Genomic DNA, 21719 nt, shown 5'->3' with positions numbered 1-21719 from the left:
CCTATAAGTGTATAAAATGTTACATACTTTATAACAATGTTAACTTATAAATATACATATAATAACAATTTTTACAAATAAATACATTTTATAACATATTAACTACAAGAGTACATTACAAACTCTGCATAAGATATGCTGTATATGTTGAAATATAAATATTCTGATACTTTAAGACTGACTACATAAAAGAAGTGTTAAGTTAGATAGCTATACTAATTGGTATTTCATTTGGTAGCAAGTAGGTATAGGGATACTTTAGTTTCAAGTTTCGTCTCATAAACTTAAAAGTTAAGCGAGATAACTCGGTTTTAAAATGACTTTGGATCTCCAAAACATCGAGGTCAAGGAATAATTTGTCAACAAAATCACTCAGAAAAACCTAAATAACAAAAACATTTTTAAGGCCTTTGCTTGCGATGTGAAGTAATTCTATAATAAAGACCGGCAGCAGATGTGCTGGTTGGAACACTTGGGTTCACTACATGAGGTTCTTGGTTCGATCCCTACTGCTTTTATGCTGTAGCGTACTTAAGTAAGGTGCTATAAACGGTAAAAACTTCTGCTGAGTCAGCACTTAATCAGCAGCTTAACTATCGGGCAATTATAATCAATAATATTCAAAACTGTCAAAGTCAACTTAAGACTCGGTCGGGGTAACTGATGTTACTCTATGTTTAGGTTGTAAAAATTACCTCGTCTCGTGAAAATGTGGAAAGAGCGTACGCCAAGCTTATCATTGCGTTGCTTGAGTTTAAATTTGGCAAAGATTCCATTATTCGTTTACGTGAACCCTGAGTAATTGAATAACAAACAACATTTTAATTTTAGGTATTTTTTTAAATGTGTACAACAATCTTTAAGCGGCAAAGAGCGCATAACATTGTACATCACCAACACATTACCAGTACCTATAGCTTCTTACTTAAAAGCGCTAGAGCGTAAGATCAGTGGGGATCGAACCCAGTACCTCATGTAGGAAAGCCAAGTGTTCCGAACACTACACCACATTGCTGGTAAATTATATCACAAAATATCAAAAATGTTAATATTTGGTACTTGTGAGTCTGTATTGGCGTTTCTTTAACACCAAAATTTATAAGTTTACCTGTCCTCTCTTATGAGGAGGTTTGGCCATTGCTCCAGGTGAGTTGGGAACGAATCTGTAAATGTCAAACTGCCCAAAGTTGACAGCAGCATGTTGTGCTGAACTTGTATAAATTATAATTGTGCACATCTTGACCTGTAAACAATAATAAATATTTATTTTGTTAAAAATATACGATGTTCAAATATGAAATCTGCTGATTAAGTGTTGACTCAACAAATTTTCATACCGTTTGGAGCGCCTTACTTAAGGACGCTACAGCATGAATGCAGTTGGGATTGAACACTTGGTTACACCACATGAGGTCGTGGGTTCAACCTCCACTGCTCTCATGCTGTAAGGCGATATAAACAATATAAGTCAACACTTAATCAGCAGCTTAATTCTTGAGCAATTATAATCTATAATATCCCAAACTGCCAAATTCAACTCGAGACTGGGTCGGGGTAAATGTTGTTATGTTATGTTAAGATTCTAAAGCCAACCCTTCCACGCAAAGATATAAAGATACAGATCCATACAAAAAACTTATTACAAAACCACTACTTAATAGACTAAAGATTTTGTCAACTTACCAATTGTTCGATAGTCTCCAATTCTTCAGGAAAACCTCTCGTGTTTCCATCTTGCCATCCAATACCTTGTAAAGCTAAATCTCTCACCCAGTCCTGTACTTCAAAATCGCCAACTACATCCTTAAAAATTGAATGTAAAACAAGGCTTATAACTTATATCTAGTGTAAAATTTACTTTAGTACAGTAAGATACCAATCTAACTTTATTTTTATTTTTACTTGGTCGTTTGAATAAAAATGTCGAACAACTTTGTCCACATAGTTAGTTAAAGCCTCCCATATCTCCATTGTGTCGTCACAATAAGGGTTGTTAGGCACACAATCCAAACCTACAACAAAAAATCAAGGAATTTAAGTAACTGACTTTTTTTTTCAAATTTATTTTTTTACTGGAAACAATTAAGGACTAAAAAGAAGTTACTTACCTCTAGCTTTTATAACATTAGGAATATCCAAATCACTGTATTTGAAGGTCTTGTAGGCTTCTCTAACTATAGCAATAGCACCTAAACAAAAATGAAAGCGTTATTAACGCTACAATCTCCTACTAAGCCAGCACATAATCAGTAGCTTAATTAACAGGCAATTATAATCAATAATAGTTCAAACTTCCACAGGCACCTCGAGACGGGGTCGGGGTAGATGATGTTACTCTATGTTTAGGCCATGAGCTCGACCTTTTTACATTAAGGATAAGTAAATAGCTAAAAAAAATAGATAACTTACTAATTGAAATACCCTTATTCGCTCCACTTCCTTCAGGCAGCAAAGCCAGTCTAGCTGCAGTGTTAATTGATGCAACGGTGATAAGATGAGGTCGTAGTAGTTTGTATATTGGATGGGAACGCGGAAAGTTTCGGAACGTAGCCACTGCAAACGTTTCTGACAGCGCGTGCGTCAGTAAGTAATGATAAACCCACTAAACAGGTAACTTCGGGTTAATTTTATTAAAGCAATTTATATATAACGGTGCTTAGTGGATGACATTTAAAAAATGTCCAATTTATAGGCCTACAAAATAAACAAAACTGTTGTTTATAGTGCATGGGTAATTATATATTATAAGCAAATATTAATTGGGAGTTGTGACCATATTATGACAATTAAAGTTCCTATTGTACCAGTATGAAGCAATGCACATCACCTAAGTACTTTTAAGTATGGGTACCTTTTAAATTAATAACGATATTAAATAAAAGTTGTATGTTATTGCTACTAGTCGATAGCCCAACCTACAACCAGCATTTTAATTGTTGTAATATGGTTGCAACTCTCAACTAATATTTGGTAGGCCTATACATTTAACAACAAATATATTGGACATTAAGCTTTGTTGATATAGATTACCTCATGTTTGTTCGTCATGCAGCATCTAAAATACATTTTAGCCAGCATCCAATCCTCCTCCGTATCTTTGCTCGTAAAAACTGAGTCCTCTTCATTCGGCTCAAGTTGTATAGCAAGTGGAAGGAACTCGTTCTCAGGAGTTGAGTAAAACAACCCGAACGCGTTTGCACAATACAAAATATCACCTTTAGCTGATGTATTTCGTTTAAGGCCCTTCAAGCTACTAAAATCCCCCATATATATCTTGCCAGCCTTAAAATATATATTTAAAACAATATTAACACAAATTTTTTTTGTATATATTTTCATCTTTAATGTGAAAAAGTCGAATTTGCGACCTAAACATAGAGTAACATCAGTTACTCCGACCCTGTCTTAAGTTGACTTTGGCAGTTTTGGATATTATTGATCATAATTGCCCGATAATTAAGCTGCTGATTAAGTATTGGCTCAGCAGGAGTTCAAAATGTTTAAAGTGCCTTAGGCTACTCAAAGGTGCTACAGCATGAGAGCAGTGGGGATTGAACCCACGACCTCATGTGGTGCAGCAAAAGTTTAACTATATTCATCTTGTTTGTTTACTAACCAAAGCCATAAGAAGTTATGGGCTAAAAACCTTCTTATATCAAATATAATTAAACCCGCAAATATAATTGAGGACAAATTACCTCCATTTCCAACTCCAGGGTTCTACCCTCGCTAAGAAGCGGACCAACTATCTCATGGTTGATGTTACAACCCTTGGGAATCTTCCTACACTGATACACAGAAAGAGGGGCTATCCCAGTTATAACTTGCCTGCCCATTTCAGAGTCTTTCTGCCAACTAAAAAAATATTATATTAGGTTAATTTTTTAGGTTTTAATTAAGTTAAGTTTTTATATAAATGTGTCAACATTCTCATGTTTTTATATAAATGTGACAACTTCAGGTCTTACTCAAAGATGCTACAACATGCCAACAGTGGGAATCAAACTCAGGACCTCAGGTCTTACTCAAGAATGCTACAACATGCCAGCAGTGGTAATCAAACCCAGGATCCTAGGTCTTACTCAAGAATGCTTCAACATGCCAGCAGTGGGAATCAAACTCAGGATCCTAGGTCTTACTCAAGAATGCTACAACATGCCAGCAGTGGAAATCAAACTCAGAAACTTAGGTCTTACTCAAGAATGCTTCAACATGCCAGCAGTGGGAATCAAACTCAGGACCCCAGGTCTTACTCAAGAATGCTACAACATGCCAGCAGTGGGAATCAAACGCATGGCTTCAGGTCTGACTCAAAGATGCTACAACATGTCAGCAGTAAAAAGCAAACGTAAGGCTTCAGGTCTTAGCAATTTTATTTAAGAATTATATAACTCTTAAAATATTTACTCATTAATGAAGTAAGGATCTCCGTAACCAAAAGCTTCGTAAAGCTGTTTATAATCGTCAAGATCTTCCAACACCTGCAAACCACCACAAGCGTCCCAACCTTAAGTAATACAAATAAATATTTTATTATATTTATCCTCGATGTGGAAGGTCAACTTTACGACCTAAACATAGAGTAACATCAGTTACCCCGACCCAGTCTCAAATTAACTTTTGGCAGTTTGGAATATTATAGAATATAATTGCCCGATAATTAGGCTGCTAATTAAGTGCTGGCTCAGCAGGAGTTTATAGCGCCTTACTCAAGGGTGCTACAGCATGAGGGCAGTGGGGATTGAACCCACGACCTCAAGTGGTGTAGCAAATGTTTCTACTACTACACCACGCTGCCGGTTTAAAATCTAAAAAAAATAGTTTTAAAATGTGATGTAAATAAAAGTAAAAACAGATTTACGTGTTTGGTTGACTTTTCCTAAAACATTGTTTGAAATAAAATCGACAAATCTTTTCGTGGACATCAAAAACAACCACGGAAATTTAAAGTTTGCAAGACTTCCCTTCAAGTAGCGGTTAATGCCCCACCCTTGCTCTGTGTCATTGACAGGTTTGTCAGCCCAGTCAAATGTATCGTTAGCTGCTTCCCTTTCTGCAATTCTGGCTGCTTTTATATGCTGGTTCTCTTCTTTTTGCGGCAAAATCCCTGTAAAAAATAACAAATTTAAACTACCTAATGTTAACAAAAACTTAAGGTCCTGTGTTCGATCCCCACTGGTCTCAGGGTGTAGCGCCTTTGAGTAAGGTGCCCTAAACGGTATGAACTCCTGCTGAGCCAACACTTGATCGGCAGCTTAATTTTTACCCAATTATAATCAATAAAATTGCCAAGGTCAACTTGAGACTGGGTCAGGGTAACTGATGTTTTATTGAGATCGTGGAGTCGACCTTTCCACATCAAAAATAAATATAAAAAACGGCAAGTCCGTTGCTTGTAACATCAATTTTTTTCGATATTCCAACTGTTATTTACCCCCGCCTCTTGCCACTACAACCTCCTTCGTATAGATCCAATCAGCAACTGGAAATTTGAAAGTCTTGTATTTGTATTCCACGCTAACTTCGTGACAGTACATGGCATTTCTAAACGAAGTGCAGAATCCAGTCAGTTCTATAAACAATCAAAAATAGTTTAAGTTTGAGAACTAAATTTTAGCACCGCTAAAAATAATAATATTAATTTTTACTGCTAAGAGCAAGTAAGTAGGCCAAACATTAAATTGTGTATTAGGTTCTTGGGACTGTGTAATTAAGATGGGTATTAATTTTATGTATGTTTTTAAACAGACATTTTTATATGTATTTCATATGTTCATTTATCCTTAAATGTGGGAAAATCGAACGCGCGACCCAAACATAAAATAACATCAATTACCCTAACCTAGTCTCAAATTGAATTTAGCAGTTTGGAATATTATAGATTATGATTGCCCGAGTTGCCTGTGGCAGTTTGACTATAACTTATGATAATTAAGCTGCTGAATAAGTGCTGGCTCAGCAGAAGTTTAAACTGTTTAAAAAGCCTAACTTAAGGATGCTACAGCATGAGAGCGGTGGGGATCAAACCCAATTCCTTACCACGCGTTTAAGAATAATTTATTATTAATTTGTAATTATCTTACTCATAGCTATTAAAATCGGTTCCCCCAGATCAGCTGCATGGATAATATTGTTTCTGTAAGATCCGTTTATTTTTTTAAGTTTTGTCCAATCAGATTTCTTCCCTTCTACGCCAATGATTCTTAATTGGATTGCGGGGCGGGCTAAGGGGCAACCCCAGAAACCGATTTCCTTAAAGACGTTATATTTCGTCGAAAACTGTACAATAAAAGATCAGTTATTTTCAATGTTTTTAACCAGGCCATCACCGTTCTTTTACTGAGCAACTTTTACATAAGAAATTAAGAACATACTTACCGTGATTTCTAATTCGTATTTCATATTTCCGAATCGTAAAACCCTTTTTTAATTCCAAAAAATCTAAAATTAATAAAAACGAATTTTTTTTTGTACGAAATTAGGTAAAAGCATTAACATTGCTAAAATCTTTATATAATAGAGCTTAGTAGAATATATAATATAAAGTGTAGTCCCATTTATAATTAAAAATAAAACTGCTTTTCGCAGGTTTTGCAGGCTAATACTAGTCATCAGCTGCAACTATATTTTAACAAATAAATTGACGACTGCAGGGCTGGCTCTAAACAAGTTGAACTAATAGTAACAACACGGTATATACTTATAACACTCAAGTTTACTCAACTATAAAGACACCCGGTTTCTGTTTTTTATCATTATCAGCGGCCTGATATCAACCATGTGTAATACATGGACTTTATCAACTCTTTAAATAAAGAAAACAAAGCGTCGTAAGTTTCCGTTGCAGAGGAAGACTACTTCCCACCACGTGGATATCAGTCATGTAAGTCTAAATATATGAACTTAGTTGTACTTCCAATACGAAGCATGCAGAACATTACAACAGGTAACTTAATATACCAAATAGTTAATATAATATATCTTTATATAACGGTAACTATGTGAAACTGCTTAACTATGTATATACTATATATAATTATATATATATAAAAACGTTTTATTAAACGTTTATTTGAAGTTATTTAACGATACATTTTACCGCCTACAAGTGTATAAAATATTAGCAACTATATAAAAATATGTTAACAAACCATATAAATATACATATAATAACAATTTTTACAAATATATATACTTTATAACATATTAACTACAAGACTACATTACAAACTCTGCATAAGATATGCTGTATATATAGAAATATAAATATTCTGATACTTTAAGACTGACTACATAAAATAAGTGTTAAGTTAGATAGCAATACTAATTGGTATTTCATTTGGTAGCAAGTATGTATAGGGGTACTTTAGTTTCAAGTTTCGTCTCATAAACTTAAAAGTTAAGCGAGATAACTCGGTTTTAAAATGACTTTGCATCTCCAAAACATCGAGGTCAATGAATAATTTGTCGACAAAATCACTCAAAAAAACCTAAAAAAAGAATTGTTAATACCTTTGCTTGTGTTGTAAAATAAATATACAATAAAGACTAAGACTAATGTATTGATTAAAACACTTGGCTTCACTACATAAGGTCGAGAGTTTGATCCTCACTGCTCTCATGATGTAGAACCCTTGAGTAAGACGCTATAAACGGTACAAATTCTGCTGAGCCAGCACTTAATCAGCAACTTAATTATCAAGCAATTATATTCTATGATATTCCAAACTGGCAAAGTCAACTCGAGACTGGGTCGGGGTAACAAATGTTACTCTATGTTTAAGTCGTAAAAATTACCTCGTCTCGTGAAAATGTGGAAAGAGCGTACGCCAAACTCATCATTGCGTTGCTTGAGTTTAAATTTGGCAAAGATTCCATTATTCGTTTACGTGAACCCTGAGTAATTGAATAACAAACAACATTTTAATTTTAAGTATTTTTTTAAATGTGTACAACAATCTTTAAGCGGCAAAGAGCGCATAACATTGTACATTACCAGTACCTAAAGCTTCTTACTTAAAAGCGCTATAGCGTAAGATCAGTGGGAATCGAACCCAGTACCTCATGTAGAGAAGCCAGGTGTTCCGAACACTACACCACATTGCTGGTAAATCATATCACAAAATATCAAAATTTATAAGCTTACCTGTCCTCTCTTATGAGGAGGTTTGGCCATTGCCCCAGGCGAGTTGGGAACGAATCTGTAAATGTCGAACTGCCCGAAGTTGACAGCAGCATGTTGGGCTGAACTTGTATAAATTATAACTGTGCACATCTTGACCTGTAAACAATAATAAACAGTTTTTAACTAATAAGAACGCAGAGTACGTTAAATATTTATTTGGAAATACTGTCATTTTATTTAAACCAAATACCAACAATAAGCCACTTTTTATAAACCCCAGCCATTACCCTTTTTTGGGAAATTCCCTTAGTTGCCCCAAATACAAAAAAACAGTCTATGCGATTTCTGCATTTCACTTATGGCCTGTGTGGTAAATGTATTGTCCTGTGTGGCATGTGTAGTCATGTGCGATCATGTGCAGTTTTAGTAAGACCACATAATATAAAACCAAAACTTAGTTATAAAATTTTTGTCTACCAACCAATTGTTCGATAGTCTCCAATTCTTCAGGAAAACCTCTCGTGTTTCCATCTTGCCATCCAATGCCTTGTAAAGCTAAATCTCTCACCCAGTCCTGTACTTCAAAATCGTCAACTACATCCTTAAGGTAAAAATTAAATGTTAAACAAGACTAAAAATAACTTTTTTTTTGTATATGTCTTTATCCTCGATGTGGGAAAGTCGAATGCGCGACTTAAACATAGAGTAACATCAGTTACTCCGACCCAGTCTCGAGTGGCCTTTGGAAGTTTAGGATATTATAGATTATAATTGCCTGATAATTAAGCTGCTGATTAAGTGCTGGCTCAGAGCGCTACATTATGGGGTCAGTGGGGATTGAACCCACGACCCCATGTGCACTATAACAGTAACAGTCTTTGGTGAAGTAAGATACCAATCTAACTTAATTTTTATTTCCATTCTTACTTGGTCGATCGAATAAAAATAGTGAACAACTTTGTCCACATAGTTAGTTAAAGCGTTCCATATCTCCATTGTGTCGTCACAATAAGGGTTGTTAGGCACACAATCCAACCCTACAACATGGCAAAAAAATTTAAGATGACCTAACATATTTTGAAAAAAAGAAACCTTAAATTGTCAGCAGTGAAAATCGAACCTAAGATTACAACTACTAGAGTGACAGAATGCCTTCCAAAAAATTATTTTTGTACCACAAATGTTTTTAATTAACAGTAATTAAAAGAAATAAATTAAGGACTAGTGAGAGGTTACTAACCTCTAGCTTTTATAACATTAGGAATATCCAAATCACTGTATTTGAAGGTCTTGTAGGCATCCCTTACTACGGCAAGTGCACCTAAACACAATATAACATTATCTTAAAGTCAACGGAATTTACAAAACAAAGTCTGGTTCTTTTATGCTGTAGCGCCCCTAAGTAAGGAACTATAAACGGTATGAACTCCTGCTAATCCAGCACTTAATCAACAGCTTAATTATCAGCAATTATAACCCTATAATATCCCAAACTGCCACAGGCAACTCAAGACTGGGTCGGAGTAACTGTTGTTAATCTATGTTTAGGTCATGAACTCGACCTTTCCACATTAAGAATAAACAAATAAAAAAATAAACAACCCACTTATCGACAAGGCATTATTCGCTCCAGTCCCTTCAGGCAGCAAAGCCAATCTAGCTGCAGTGTTAATTGATGCAACGGTGATAAGATGAGGTCGTAGTAGTTTGTATATTGGATGGGAACGCGGAAAGTTTCGGAACGTGGCCACTGCAAACGTTTCTGACAGCCCATGCGTAAGTAAGTAATGATAAACCCACTAAACAGGTAACTTCAGGTTCATTTTATTAAAGCAATTTATTTATAACGGTGCTTAGTGGACTAATACATTTGTATGTGTAATTTATAAGCCTACAAAATAAGTAAAACTGCTGTTTGTAGTGTGTGGGTAAATTATCACAAGCAAATATAAATAGGAGTTGCAACCATATTATGACAATCTAAATGCAGGTTGTAGGGAGGGCTATCGACTAGTTATTATAATAGTTTGTCAAATAATGTATATCATAACAGTACCCTTGTTATAAATTACCGTACAAACTAAAGGCTAGATATTATTTAAAGTAGTCGAAGGCCTGCTCTATAATCGAAGATACACGTAAACATGAGTAACAACAGTAACCGAATAATGTCAAATAATAAGGTGGCTTTTTCGGTCTACAACCCAACAAGTTAAATATTATTTTTTTACCTGATGTTTATTTGACATGGCGCATCGAAAATACATTTTAGCCAGCGTCCAATCATCCTCCGTATCCTTCTTTGTGAAAACTGAGTCCTTTTCATTCGGCTCAAGTTGTATGGCCAGTGGAAGGAACTCGTTCTCAGTTGCGTAAAACAACCCGAAAGCATTTGCACAATACAAAGAATCACCTTTAGCTGATGTGTTCCGTTTAAGGCCCTTCAAGCTACTGAAATCCCCCATATATATCTTGCCAGCCTAAAAATATATTTAAAAACAATATTAACACAAAATATGGACATTTTATTATATAAACTATTAAACAATAATCTGAGTGCATCATTAACACGTTCCTACCAAGGCTTTGTTTGATAATATCCTTAGTAAAAAATTAATTACATTTGCTTCCTTTTAAAAATTGAAACCCTTTTGTTATTGTACCTTCCTTCCTTAAGGCAAAATTCTAATAATAACATCCTTTAATATATAATTAATATTCAGAAAATGTCAAAAGTTTGGCAACACTTATCCTGTTTAAAACTTAAATTATAAATGATAATATATACGTAGGTTTCTGGCTGTAATGTCGGCCTTTTTACATAAAAAACAATTCAAACTCCCCTATTGAGGACAAATTACCTCCATTTCTGATTCCAGGGTTTTACCTTCCTCGAGTAGCGGACATACCACGTTATTATTAATGTTACATCCATCGGGAATCTCTTTACATTGATACAGAGACTGAGGGGCTATTCCAGTGAGAACTTGCCTACCCATTTCAAAGTCTTTATCCCAACTAAAAAAATTAATTTTAGGTTTTTTTTGAGTGGTGAAAACATTACGTTACTCAGGACTTTAGGTTTTACTCAAGGGTGCTACAACATGCCAGTAGTGGGAATCAAACCAAAGACCTTGAGTCTTACTTAAGGATGCTCCAACATGCCACCAGTGGGAATCAAACCCAGGATCTCAGGTCTTACTTAAAGATGCTACAAAATACCAGCAGTGGGAATCAAACCCAAAATCTCAGGTCTTACTTGAGGATGCTACAACATGCCAGCAGTAGGAATCAAACCCAAGAACTTGAGTTTTACAAAAGATACTACTCAAATATTGAATATTTAAAAACAGTTTTGTTTAAAACTATTTAAGATTGTTATAACATTTCTTTTTTACTCAGCAATAAAGTAAGGATCTCCGTATCCAAAAGTTTCGTATAGTTTTTTGTAGTCGTCAAGATCTTCCAATACCGGCAAACCACCACATGTGTCCCAACCTTAAGTAAAGCAAACAATAAAATATGATTAAAAATACGACATTAAAAAAATATAATTTAATATTTTTATTCTCATTGTGGGAAGGTCGACTTCACGGACTAAACCTAGAGTAACAACAATTACCCCAACCCAGTCTCAAGTTGCCTGTGGCAGTTTGGGATATTATAGATAATTGCCCGATAATTATGCTGCTGATTAAGTTGGCTGAGCAAAACATTGTTTTCATAGCGTTTCAATCGCATGAATTAAGGGCGCTACAGCATGGAAGTCGTGGGGATCGAACCCAAGATCTCATGTTGTGTAGCAAGTGTTCTTACCACTACACTACGCTGCCAAAGACATTAGGAATATGACCTTTTTAAAAATAAGTAAAAAGTATTTACATGTTTGGTTGACTTTCCCTAAAGCATTGCCTGAAATAAAATCGACGAATCTTTTTGTGGACATCAAAAACAACCACGGGAATTTAAAGTTTGCAAGACTTCCTTCCAAATAGCGGTTAATGCCCCACCCTTGCTCTTTATCGCTGAGAGGTTTGTCAGCCCACTTAAATAAACAGTTAGCTGCCTCCCTTTCTGCAATTCTGGCTGCTTTTATATGCTGGTTCTCTTCTTTTTGCGGCAATATTCCTGTAAAAAATAACAATTTTAAACCACCTAATGTTAACAAAAACCTAAGGTCCTGTGTTCGATCCCTGCTGCTCTCGTGCTGTATTGAGTAAGGCGCTATAAACGGTATGAACTCCTGCTGAGCCAGCACTTAATCAGCAGCTTAATTATCAGGCAAATATAATCTATATAATATCCCAAACTTCCACAGGCAACTCGAGACTGGGTCGGAGTAACTGATGTTACTCTATGTTTAGCTTGCGCTTTCGACTTTCCCACATCGAGGATAAAGATATATACAAAAAAGAATAATCTGTAGCTTGTAACATTAATTTTTTTCGATATTTTAACTGCTATTTACCCCCGCCTCTTGCCACTACAACCTCCTTCGTATAGATCCAATCAGCGACTGGAAACTTGAAAGTTTTGTATTTGTATTTCACGATGATTTCGTCACAATACATAGCATGTCCAAACGAAAGGCAGCACCCTGACAACTCTATAACAAAATCAAAATAATATTAAAGGTTCAAAAGTAAAATTTTAGCACCATAAAATAATTGAAAAAATTGCAATTCTAAGTTAATTTTCACTGCTAACAACTAGTTATCGCAGCCCATCGAGTCAATTGTATATTACATTCTTAAGACTAAAGATAATAAACTAATGTATAACACTCCTTAAAACCTTTTTATACTTATATTTTTATTAATTTTTGATACAAAAAGGTCAAATTTACGACCCAAACATAGAGTAACATTTGTTACCCCAACCCAGTCTCGAGTTGACTTTGACAGTTTGGAATATTATAGATTATAATTGCCCGGTAATTATGCTGGCTCAGCAGTAGTTTATACCGTTTATAGCGCCTTACTTAAAGGCGCTACAGTATGAAAGCAGTGGGAATCGAACCCACAACTTTATGTAGTAAAGCCAAGTGTTCTAACCACTACACAATGCAGTTGAATAAAGTTTTATTCACTATAAATTACTAAAAACTTACTGATGCAAATTAAAATCGGTTCCCCTAGATCATCTGCATGAATAATATGATTTCTGTAAAATCCATTCTTTTTATCAAGTTTCGTCCATCTTGATTTGTCCCCTTGTTCACCAATCACCATCACTTGTATTGCGGGGCGGGCTAAGAAACAACCCCCGACACCAATCTCTTTCAAGACGTTGAATTTCGTCGAAAACTGTTCAACAGAAATAATTTTTATTTATTTTGGTTTTTCGCGCATTGATAAAAGTAAATAATAAATACGATACACAATTAATATTACAACAATGCGACGGGAAAAAATGACAAAATCAATTTAATGATTTAAAACATGCCAAAAGTATTAATGTTTATACAAAGATTTTAAGTATATTATGGCATAGTCACCAAATTAAAAACGTGATAAATAACTTAAATACTAGTTATGCTAATACACAACTAAGGACAATGCAATAAGAAACTAATTTTGTGACCGGAGAAGCCAGTTTTAAACTTAGACTTTCTCGCAGTGTTTTTTTTATAATTTACCAACACACATCGTTATATTGTTTATATTTTATAAGCCTTAAGCCCCGTTCACACGGTGTACGCAACGCAACGTAGTCTAAGATTTCGCAACCATTTAAAATGAACAGAGTGGTTCACACGTACGAAAGTTTGCATAAGTTAGGTCAGATTTCGTAAAGTTTTGTGGCTGAAGCGAAATTTACGCAAGATTTCGTAAGCGGTATACTTTTATTAGATATTTTGTATTTGTTAATCCCTAGAACTTGTTAGGTTACGTAACGCAGCGCAACGCAACGATACCTTATCGTGTGAACAGGCCTTAACACAATAAATAAAAACAAACTTACAATGATTTCTAATTCGTATTTTATTTTTTCCATACTGCAAAACTTTTCCTAATTCAAAAAATCTAAAATTAACAAAAAATAAATAATTTTTTTTTCAATAATTAAAATTAAATATTCCAAGTATCAAGCATAAGCGTTAATATAGTTAAAACAAACTATTAACCCACGACCGCTTACAACGCTCAAGTAGATCTAACCATACACCCACCTAGTTTCAGTTTTTTATTATTATGAGCAGCCTATACATACAATCAATCATACCTCGACTTCCTAGGCCCTAATTAACAATGCAGAAGCTTCATAGCAGAATCTACTTTCCATCACGTGGTTATTACGTCATTACCGCCTTAATGTATAAACTCGGTTATACAAAACTCTAAAACAGTTAAGTTAATTTAACGAAAAGTTATCATTATGTATACTTTTATATAACAGTAGATATGTGATATAGCTTTTGATATACACTACATTTAAACTCGTGTTATTTTTAATAAAAGCTGGTTATTTCTAGATAATGTGAATAAGGCACACTATTGCAGAACATTGTAAAAATATAAATATTTAGTAAATTATTTTGTGTTTACTGAATTTTATATTAGTTTTAAAAGTATATAAGTTTTTAAAAAATGTTTATAATTGAATAAAAAGTGTCAAGGCAAAATTAAGGCCTTCTAACCAATATGTTTTAGTGTATGGGAATCGTTGTTTTATAAGCGAACCGGGAGTGTAGTGGTAAGAACATGTTACACCACACATAAGGTCATGGGTTCAATCCCCACTGACCTCATGCTGTAGCGCACTTGAGTAAGGCGCTATAAACGATATGACCTCCTGCTGAGCCAACACTTAATCAGCAGCATAATTACCGTGCAATTATAATCTATAAGATACCTAACTATCAAAGTCAACTTGAGACTGGGTCGGAGTAACCGATGTTACTCTATGTTTAGGTCGCGCATTCGACTTTCCGACATCGAGAATAAAGATATATACAAAAAATAGCGATTTGAATAAAGCAAGTTAGGCCGTAAAGTCAGCCACATTTGGGAACTAATTAAACAAACTTACAGTTTAAGTCCTACCTAATATTGATGATATGCAAAAAATTTAATATTTCACATTGAGATTAAATACGACCCACTTATAGAGCCGTAAACAGTTTAAATCACACGTATAAGTATATATTGAACTCAGGTAAACTAGTTGAATGTTTTTATTATGTGCAAAACTAAAAACAAATTTATTTTTACACAGAATTGCAGGCGGTATGAACCCGACCACGAGAAGTTTACAAAAATAAAGAAATCACAGTGAAAATAGGAGAAAGGAATTTGAAAGATTTTAACATTCTTGTTTCTGTAAACTTTGGTTTGATGAACTTCTTGATTTTCGGCTTCGTTTCCATTTCATTCTTCGATTTTGAAACCAAATTTTGACCTACAATAAATATGAATTTAAGTTAATATTTGTAAAAAAATAAAAGTTTTAAAATAGTATGAAAGTAAAGAGTAAAAAACATAAACATTGAATATTAAAAAAGCGTTTTTATTTTTTAGGTTTATTTATCTTATATGTGGAAAAGGATAACTTTATGACTTAAACATAGAGTAACATCAGTTACCCCGACCCAGTCTCGAGTTGACTTTACCAGTTTGAGATATTATTGATTATAATTGCCCGATAATTATACTGCTGACTAAGTCCCGGCTTAGCAGTAATGCTGTAGCGCCTTACTCAGAGGCGCTACAGCGTGAGAGCAGTTGGGATTGAACCCACAACATCATGAAGTAATGTCAAGTGTTCTAACTACTACACAACGCCAAAAAAAACATAAAAAATATTTTATACCTGAGTTTCTGTAAGTTGCAAAGTTGTGGCGACTTCAAATCTTTTGGGTCTTGACAGATATTTGTTTAATTTAAACTGACGCTCGAGTTCAAGTAACTGTTGTGAAGTGAAAGCGGTTCTTGGCCGACGGGTTCGGCTTAACAAACCGGGGTGTGCAATACCTAAAAGAAAACAAATTTAAATAAAGTTTTAAAGAATAGTTAAGTTAATAATATTTTTACATAAAGATATTTAAATGTTAAAGGCCATGCTTTCAAAATTGGAGTATTTTTAAGAAATATGGCTTGTTATTTTTAAATTTCTTAGTCTTTACCATATTGGTAATGTTTAGATAACACAGTTAATAAATAAAACAAAGTATAAGGCTGTAATACGGTTTATTTTTTGCCCTTATAATAGATTTATCACTGTTTAAACGATTTCATATTGTTTAACATAGATAATTTCCAATCAGGCTTTATTATGAACATAGTGTGATATGTAAAATCGTTATTTAAATACACGTATTTGCTTATCAGTTCCGATGTAACAATTATTATATGATAACAGGCTAAAGTAAATACTTCTTATCAACCAAAATCTGTTGTGTGAATTTTAGGTAATCAGCATATGTTCATATATTTACTTGTTATTAGTATAATCAAGCGTAAATGAATTGTTTTTAACACTTATTTTGTACCTTTAAGAAACAACTAAGGCCACATTAGAGACAAACAAGCGTTTGACTTAATTAATCATTACATTATTTGTTTTTAAAAGTGTTTTTAAGTATTTTAGGTTTATTTTTTCGCTGTTTCTAATGAGTTTAAATTTGATTTTTAATGTTATGTAAACAATAAACATATGCGCCTTTAAAAAGTCCTTAAACTGTGTTTTAATGACATTAAAGGAGTTAAAAATATAAAAACAAAACAATTTAAAAATCGAAATTTAATCTAAACTCGGCCTAAGTTGGATCTATTTTAAGGTATTGTTTTGAAAACGAATTTCAAAATTTGAATAAACAAAAATGTTTATGAAAAATACAAAATGGCTGACGCGAGTTCTTTACAATAATATGCCGCTAGTTTTTGCTGTAGGTGTTAGCCGACAGTTTGTCGTTATATCTTAATTGGCCACAAAATATCGACTTATATTGTCTAAGCTCATTTGTCCTATTTAACAAGATATCGACAGCTCTTACACAGCGTGAGTTTAACTCGTAAGTTTTACAAATTATCGATCTTATTCAATTAAGTTTAGTAATGTTAACAACACATATGTTGTCAGGATTGCTTTGATAATTAGCGATTTGTTAATTAATTAGTAAACTGACAAAAATGTTAAAAGTGCCAAAAGTTTTCGCGTGACCAAAAATACAAAATAAAATCCGTTTTTAGGTTTTTAATTTAAATATTAAACAATATTTACCCAAACCAATAAAACACCTTAATATTGCGATTTTTACCACACTGGGCCATTTTTTCTTAAATTTTAGCTGATAATTTTTTAACACTTTACCTTGCAATTTTAACCTAATTAGAATTAAACTTTTAATTAAATTTTTCTTACCTGCAAATTCTGTTAAACTCCTAATCATCGCATCATTCCTCAACCAGGACATTGGGATCGAATTTGTGGGTAAATGAAGGTTGGGTAAACGCCCCATGGCAGCGGGGAAGGGGTGCTGGGGCATATGTGGGTGAAACGCACCGGGAAAGCCCCCGAAAACGCTACTCGCAAGCAAGTTGGCTTGGTCGTGGTTTGAAACGGATCCTGGAAAAAGCGGATGTGGGATGGATTCGGATTTCGTGAGATCCTGGTTTGGTGAATGGGATTTTGTGGATAGCGAGGGAGAAATTGATCCGCCGGATGGAGATACGGATGGCGATGAGTTTCTGTGATCTGTGGAATTTGGAGATAGAAATTCTTGATCCGCATATTTTCGTTGCTCGCATATAAATGGATTATAATGTGGAAGGTACGGATAAAATCCGTTGGCGGACTGGAAAATTGACATCGGGTTAGGTGACAACATGTTGGCGGAAATTGGGTTTGATTTTTCGGCGGAAGTTGAATGTTTGCTCCGATGTTCGTGCGAAAATGGAACCGTGTTGGAATAGTTCTCAGTTTGTGGATTCCAAATTTTATTTTCTTGAATATTTTCGGTCGATTTCTTACAATCATCGGATAACAAATCAGCGATCGAAAACTTCGTTCTTTTGGAGATTTTTTCTTTTAAATTTTCATTTTTTTCGAGACTGAATTTTCGTTTTTGGATTAAACTTTCATTTATTTTATCAGATTGTGGCGAAAATTCAAAACTCGGAGATAAATTTGATTTTCGGTCTAGCTCAAGGTCGGACTCATATTGGCTTCCAGGCGATGCACTTTCGTTCAATTCTACTACGTCATCGTTACTTCTGCGACGTAGATGGGTTTGTAATACGTCATTAATCGACGACTTTGCTGTGTTTAGCATCATTTTTCAAAAATTTAAAAATAAATAATAAATTCTGGCAAAAAAACAAAACAACTTTTTAAATTAAAGTATTCACTAAAGGTTACTTAACTTACTAAATATTATTCTAAACATTATTTAAATACCCAATTATTCTAAACTTTCCGTGTTCTAAGCTCACTATCTGACTAAACAATGCGAGAGATGATATCAGCTTAATTAGTGATCCTGCTATGGTTGCTTGCTTTTATAAGCGAGGTAAGAGAGAAAAAAATTTCACTTTTTCTGTTACCGGAAAATCTCCAGCAGTGTAAATGGCGCGTGTCTCTTGTTGGGAATAACTTCTAGGTTTTAAAGTAAATCGGATAATATGTAAATTTCTTAAAACGTAATAATAAAAATTTATATAAAAAATAATTTATAAAACTCATTTAAAACTGTCGATTTTTTGAGTCAACATTATTCACTCTAAACATAATAAGCGTAAATTCATATAAAATCGTAAAACTGTGCGTGAAAACGTAATAACTATTACTATATCATGTTTTAAACCACACAATTTTTTGTAATTTATTGTTTATTTATCGTTAAATTATAACATTCCACCAAAATTACCAATTTCTTTATCCAAACTTAAACTAGATTAGGAATGTCGGGTGAATACAAAGCCGATGTAATGTTGCTAATAAACACAACTAAGCTGCTAATTATCATCACTAGAACAACTGTTTTAACCTTAATTAAATCTAAATTAAGAGTTCATTTGTAATCTTGTTCAGATATCATGTATTCAAAAATGTTATTCATAATTTTAAATATTTTTTTAACAAAATTATTTTTAAACAATCAAAAATTGGAATTTAACTTAATTTAATTGAAGGTTATGTAAATGTACTGGGCAAAGCTTTTTTAGTTTTTTTTAACAAAGAAAGCATTTTTAGTATTTTTTTTAGATATAATAATTCTGTAATGCAGATGTGGCCTAAATTAATTAACTAATTAACAAATTTAAAAGATAAAAACATGTTAATTAAACTGTTTAATTTTAATGTTTAAAAAGTTATAATTTTATATTATTAAATATTCTAATTATTTAAAAAAAAACTTAAATTTTTATGTTTGATAACTAAATAATAAAAACGCAGTCTTTATATAATAATAAATAACTAAAAAAATAATATTTCAGTTCTTTAGAATTTTAATTTTTAATATTTAAGAATAATTAAATAATTAAAAAGTATTTTAATTATTTTAAGAAAGTTTAAATTATTTCACACTTTACATTGTACAGGTGTTACATTGAACTTCTATTTACTTTCTAACCTTGAACAATACAGTTACACTTTCCCTTGTTTACTTTCCCTGCACGCATGCCTCCTTTGTGACGTAATAGGTCACGTGGCGAAGGACACTAACACCTGATGACGTAGGAAGTTACATCGCGCTGTGTCTTAGTTGAATAATTTCCGATTTTTTGACAATAAACAAACAAAAAATTGACACAATTAAAATCCACGTGGAATAATTTTTCAAATAAATATTTTTTCCCAGCGTTTTTTTTTTAATATTTAAAAAACGCAATATTATTATTTTAACTTTATTTTATTTATTATGTTGATTTAAAGCAAAGGTTTTAATTTCTTTTTAATTTAACACAAAACAATTTAATTTTTTTTTTAATTTTTGTAATTTTTAATTAACTTTCTAATCAGTATTGTCAGAGAAAAATGGAATATCACTATTTTAATTTAATTATGCTAATTAACATTTCAATGTTAAGTTTTTAATTTTTTTTTTTGAACAGCAAAAAATATTTTATTATTTTATAAAAAAACAAATTTAATTTTTTAATAATTTTTGTAATTTTTAATTAACTTTCAAATCGACTCCGTGAACAACTTTAAAACCTCCATTTTGTTTCAGAACAGTTAAAATTAAATAATCAAATAAATTCTGCTTTTCCTAATTGAGCATAAAAATAAATTTGTTAACATTTCTACCTCATTTAACATTCCGCTAATTATCGAAATTATCGATTTTTAAATTAGCAAAAACTAATTAAAGATCAAATTTTCGCTCTTAAATTGTTACATCAAATCTGTATAGAATACTCAAGGGTGCTATACTAGAATTGCTAATTCAATTAACCCATCTTGTTAGCTAAAGATTATTGTATTTGATCGTTTACTGACAAACCTATTCTAGCATTATTAGGTCGATAATTAGACTTTTAATTAAGTAGTTGATTTTTGGGGTATTCTATTGGGAAAACGATTTTTTTTACCCATTTTTAATTTATGTGTTAATTTAATTAAGAATATAGTATAATATAAAATCTTTATGTAAACATTAATACTTTTGGCATGTTTTAAATCATTAAATTCATTTTGTCATTTTTCATCGCTTTATTGTAATATTTATTGTATACGTCATATCTATCCTATGACGTAATATATATTAGTTTTTTCCTAGAATTATTATTTGAATATCAATTAAGAAAAGGTTTTTAATTTAAATTATTCTGTGGGAACAAAAATATTTAATTAATCAAATATTGTAATTAACTTCTATTTTCAACCAGCAACTGAAACAAAATATATTTTCACATAAAACCTTGTGTTAAAGTTGTTTAGAAATCACGTAAGTAATAAACGGTTATTAGACCATACTGTTGACATATTCACCAGCACTTTTAAAAAGGGGTAATTAATCAAATTCCTAAAATCCATTTAGTAGTTAAACAAGGGAGATTTCTTAACTATAAAGCGCGATATTCGTTGCCGTACAAGATTCAAGTATAATCAAACAGTTAACACCTGCTAGTAAGACCCGATACAGGTTGAAGTCTGTGAGAATGGTAAATTTAATAAGATTCTACGTGCCTTAGTGGACGTTACTTGTAAATTAATTAGAGTCTGAAACGGACCAAACTGATAAATCAATTCCGTGTTTTTAATATTGTGTTATTCATTTTTCAGGCTATTAGGTAATATTCAATAATTTCGGGTTTTCAATTTGATTTTCCCCTTAATTTTAGGCCTGTTTATTTTACTAAATATACACAACCCAAAGTGTAAATCAATAAAAATAAATCATTATTCAGTACGCCACAAATTTTAATTAACGTTGCTTAATTTTGATTATTTTAGCTGTTGATTGTTTAAAAATAAGCATGAGTACAATAGATGTATTGATTTCAGTTTGACAAACCAATATAGATTTAATTAATCAACAACTTAAGAACAATGCTTTTAGCCTATTTTTCTTCAATAGTGTAATTTATTACAGGATTTTACCTTACTCGTATTTTTAAATATTTAACTTTTTGTGCGCATATTTTTA

At 32.7% G+C, this 21719-nt stretch overlaps 3 protein-coding genes across 3 annotated transcripts; all 3 read right to left on the bottom strand.

The window, feature by feature from the left end:
- Nucleotides 1-7: 7 nt before the first annotated feature.
- Nucleotides 8-6474, bottom strand: LOC145752932 (allene oxide synthase-lipoxygenase protein-like). Its single transcript, XM_082569306.1, has 14 exons — nucleotides 6379-6474; nucleotides 6084-6279; nucleotides 5435-5572; nucleotides 4862-5107; nucleotides 4408-4507; nucleotides 3699-3855; nucleotides 3031-3282; nucleotides 2410-2602; nucleotides 2109-2189; nucleotides 1903-2012; nucleotides 1684-1803; nucleotides 1109-1243; nucleotides 696-794; nucleotides 8-382 (listed from the first exon to the last, which is right to left on the bottom strand). The coding sequence occupies exons 1-14, from the start codon at nucleotides 6400-6402 to the stop codon at nucleotides 203-205; spliced, it is 2031 nt and encodes a 676-aa protein (XP_082425432.1). The 5' UTR covers nucleotides 6403-6474; the 3' UTR covers nucleotides 8-202.
- Nucleotides 6475-7310: 836 nt separating this feature from the next.
- Nucleotides 7311-13356, bottom strand: LOC145753591 (polyunsaturated fatty acid 5-lipoxygenase-like). Its single transcript, XM_082569995.1, has 13 exons — nucleotides 13236-13356; nucleotides 12594-12731; nucleotides 12008-12253; nucleotides 11524-11623; nucleotides 10987-11143; nucleotides 10357-10605; nucleotides 9732-9924; nucleotides 9366-9446; nucleotides 9053-9162; nucleotides 8607-8726; nucleotides 8147-8281; nucleotides 7798-7896; nucleotides 7311-7490 (listed from the first exon to the last, which is right to left on the bottom strand). Exons 1-13 carry the CDS (start codon nucleotides 13354-13356, stop codon nucleotides 7311-7313), a joined length of 1929 nt encoding a protein of 642 aa, XP_082426121.1.
- A 2074-nt stretch (nucleotides 13357-15430) lies between these two features.
- On the bottom strand, nucleotides 15431-18401 carry LOC145753590 (uncharacterized). Its single transcript, XM_082569994.1, has 3 exons — nucleotides 17489-18401; nucleotides 15938-16098; nucleotides 15431-15526 (listed from the first exon to the last, which is right to left on the bottom strand). The coding sequence occupies exons 1-3, from the start codon at nucleotides 18399-18401 to the stop codon at nucleotides 15431-15433; spliced, it is 1170 nt and encodes a 389-aa protein (XP_082426120.1).
- Between the last annotated feature and the right edge of the window lie 3318 nt (nucleotides 18402-21719).

This window comes from Corella eumyota, chromosome 5 (assembly GCF_963082875.1).
Source record: "Corella eumyota chromosome 5, kaCorEumy4.1, whole genome shotgun sequence".
Lineage (NCBI taxonomy): Eukaryota > Metazoa > Chordata > Ascidiacea > Phlebobranchia > Corellidae > Corella > Corella eumyota.
Note: the sequence above shows the minus strand (reverse complement) of the source record. Positions and strands in the feature narration are given on the sequence as shown.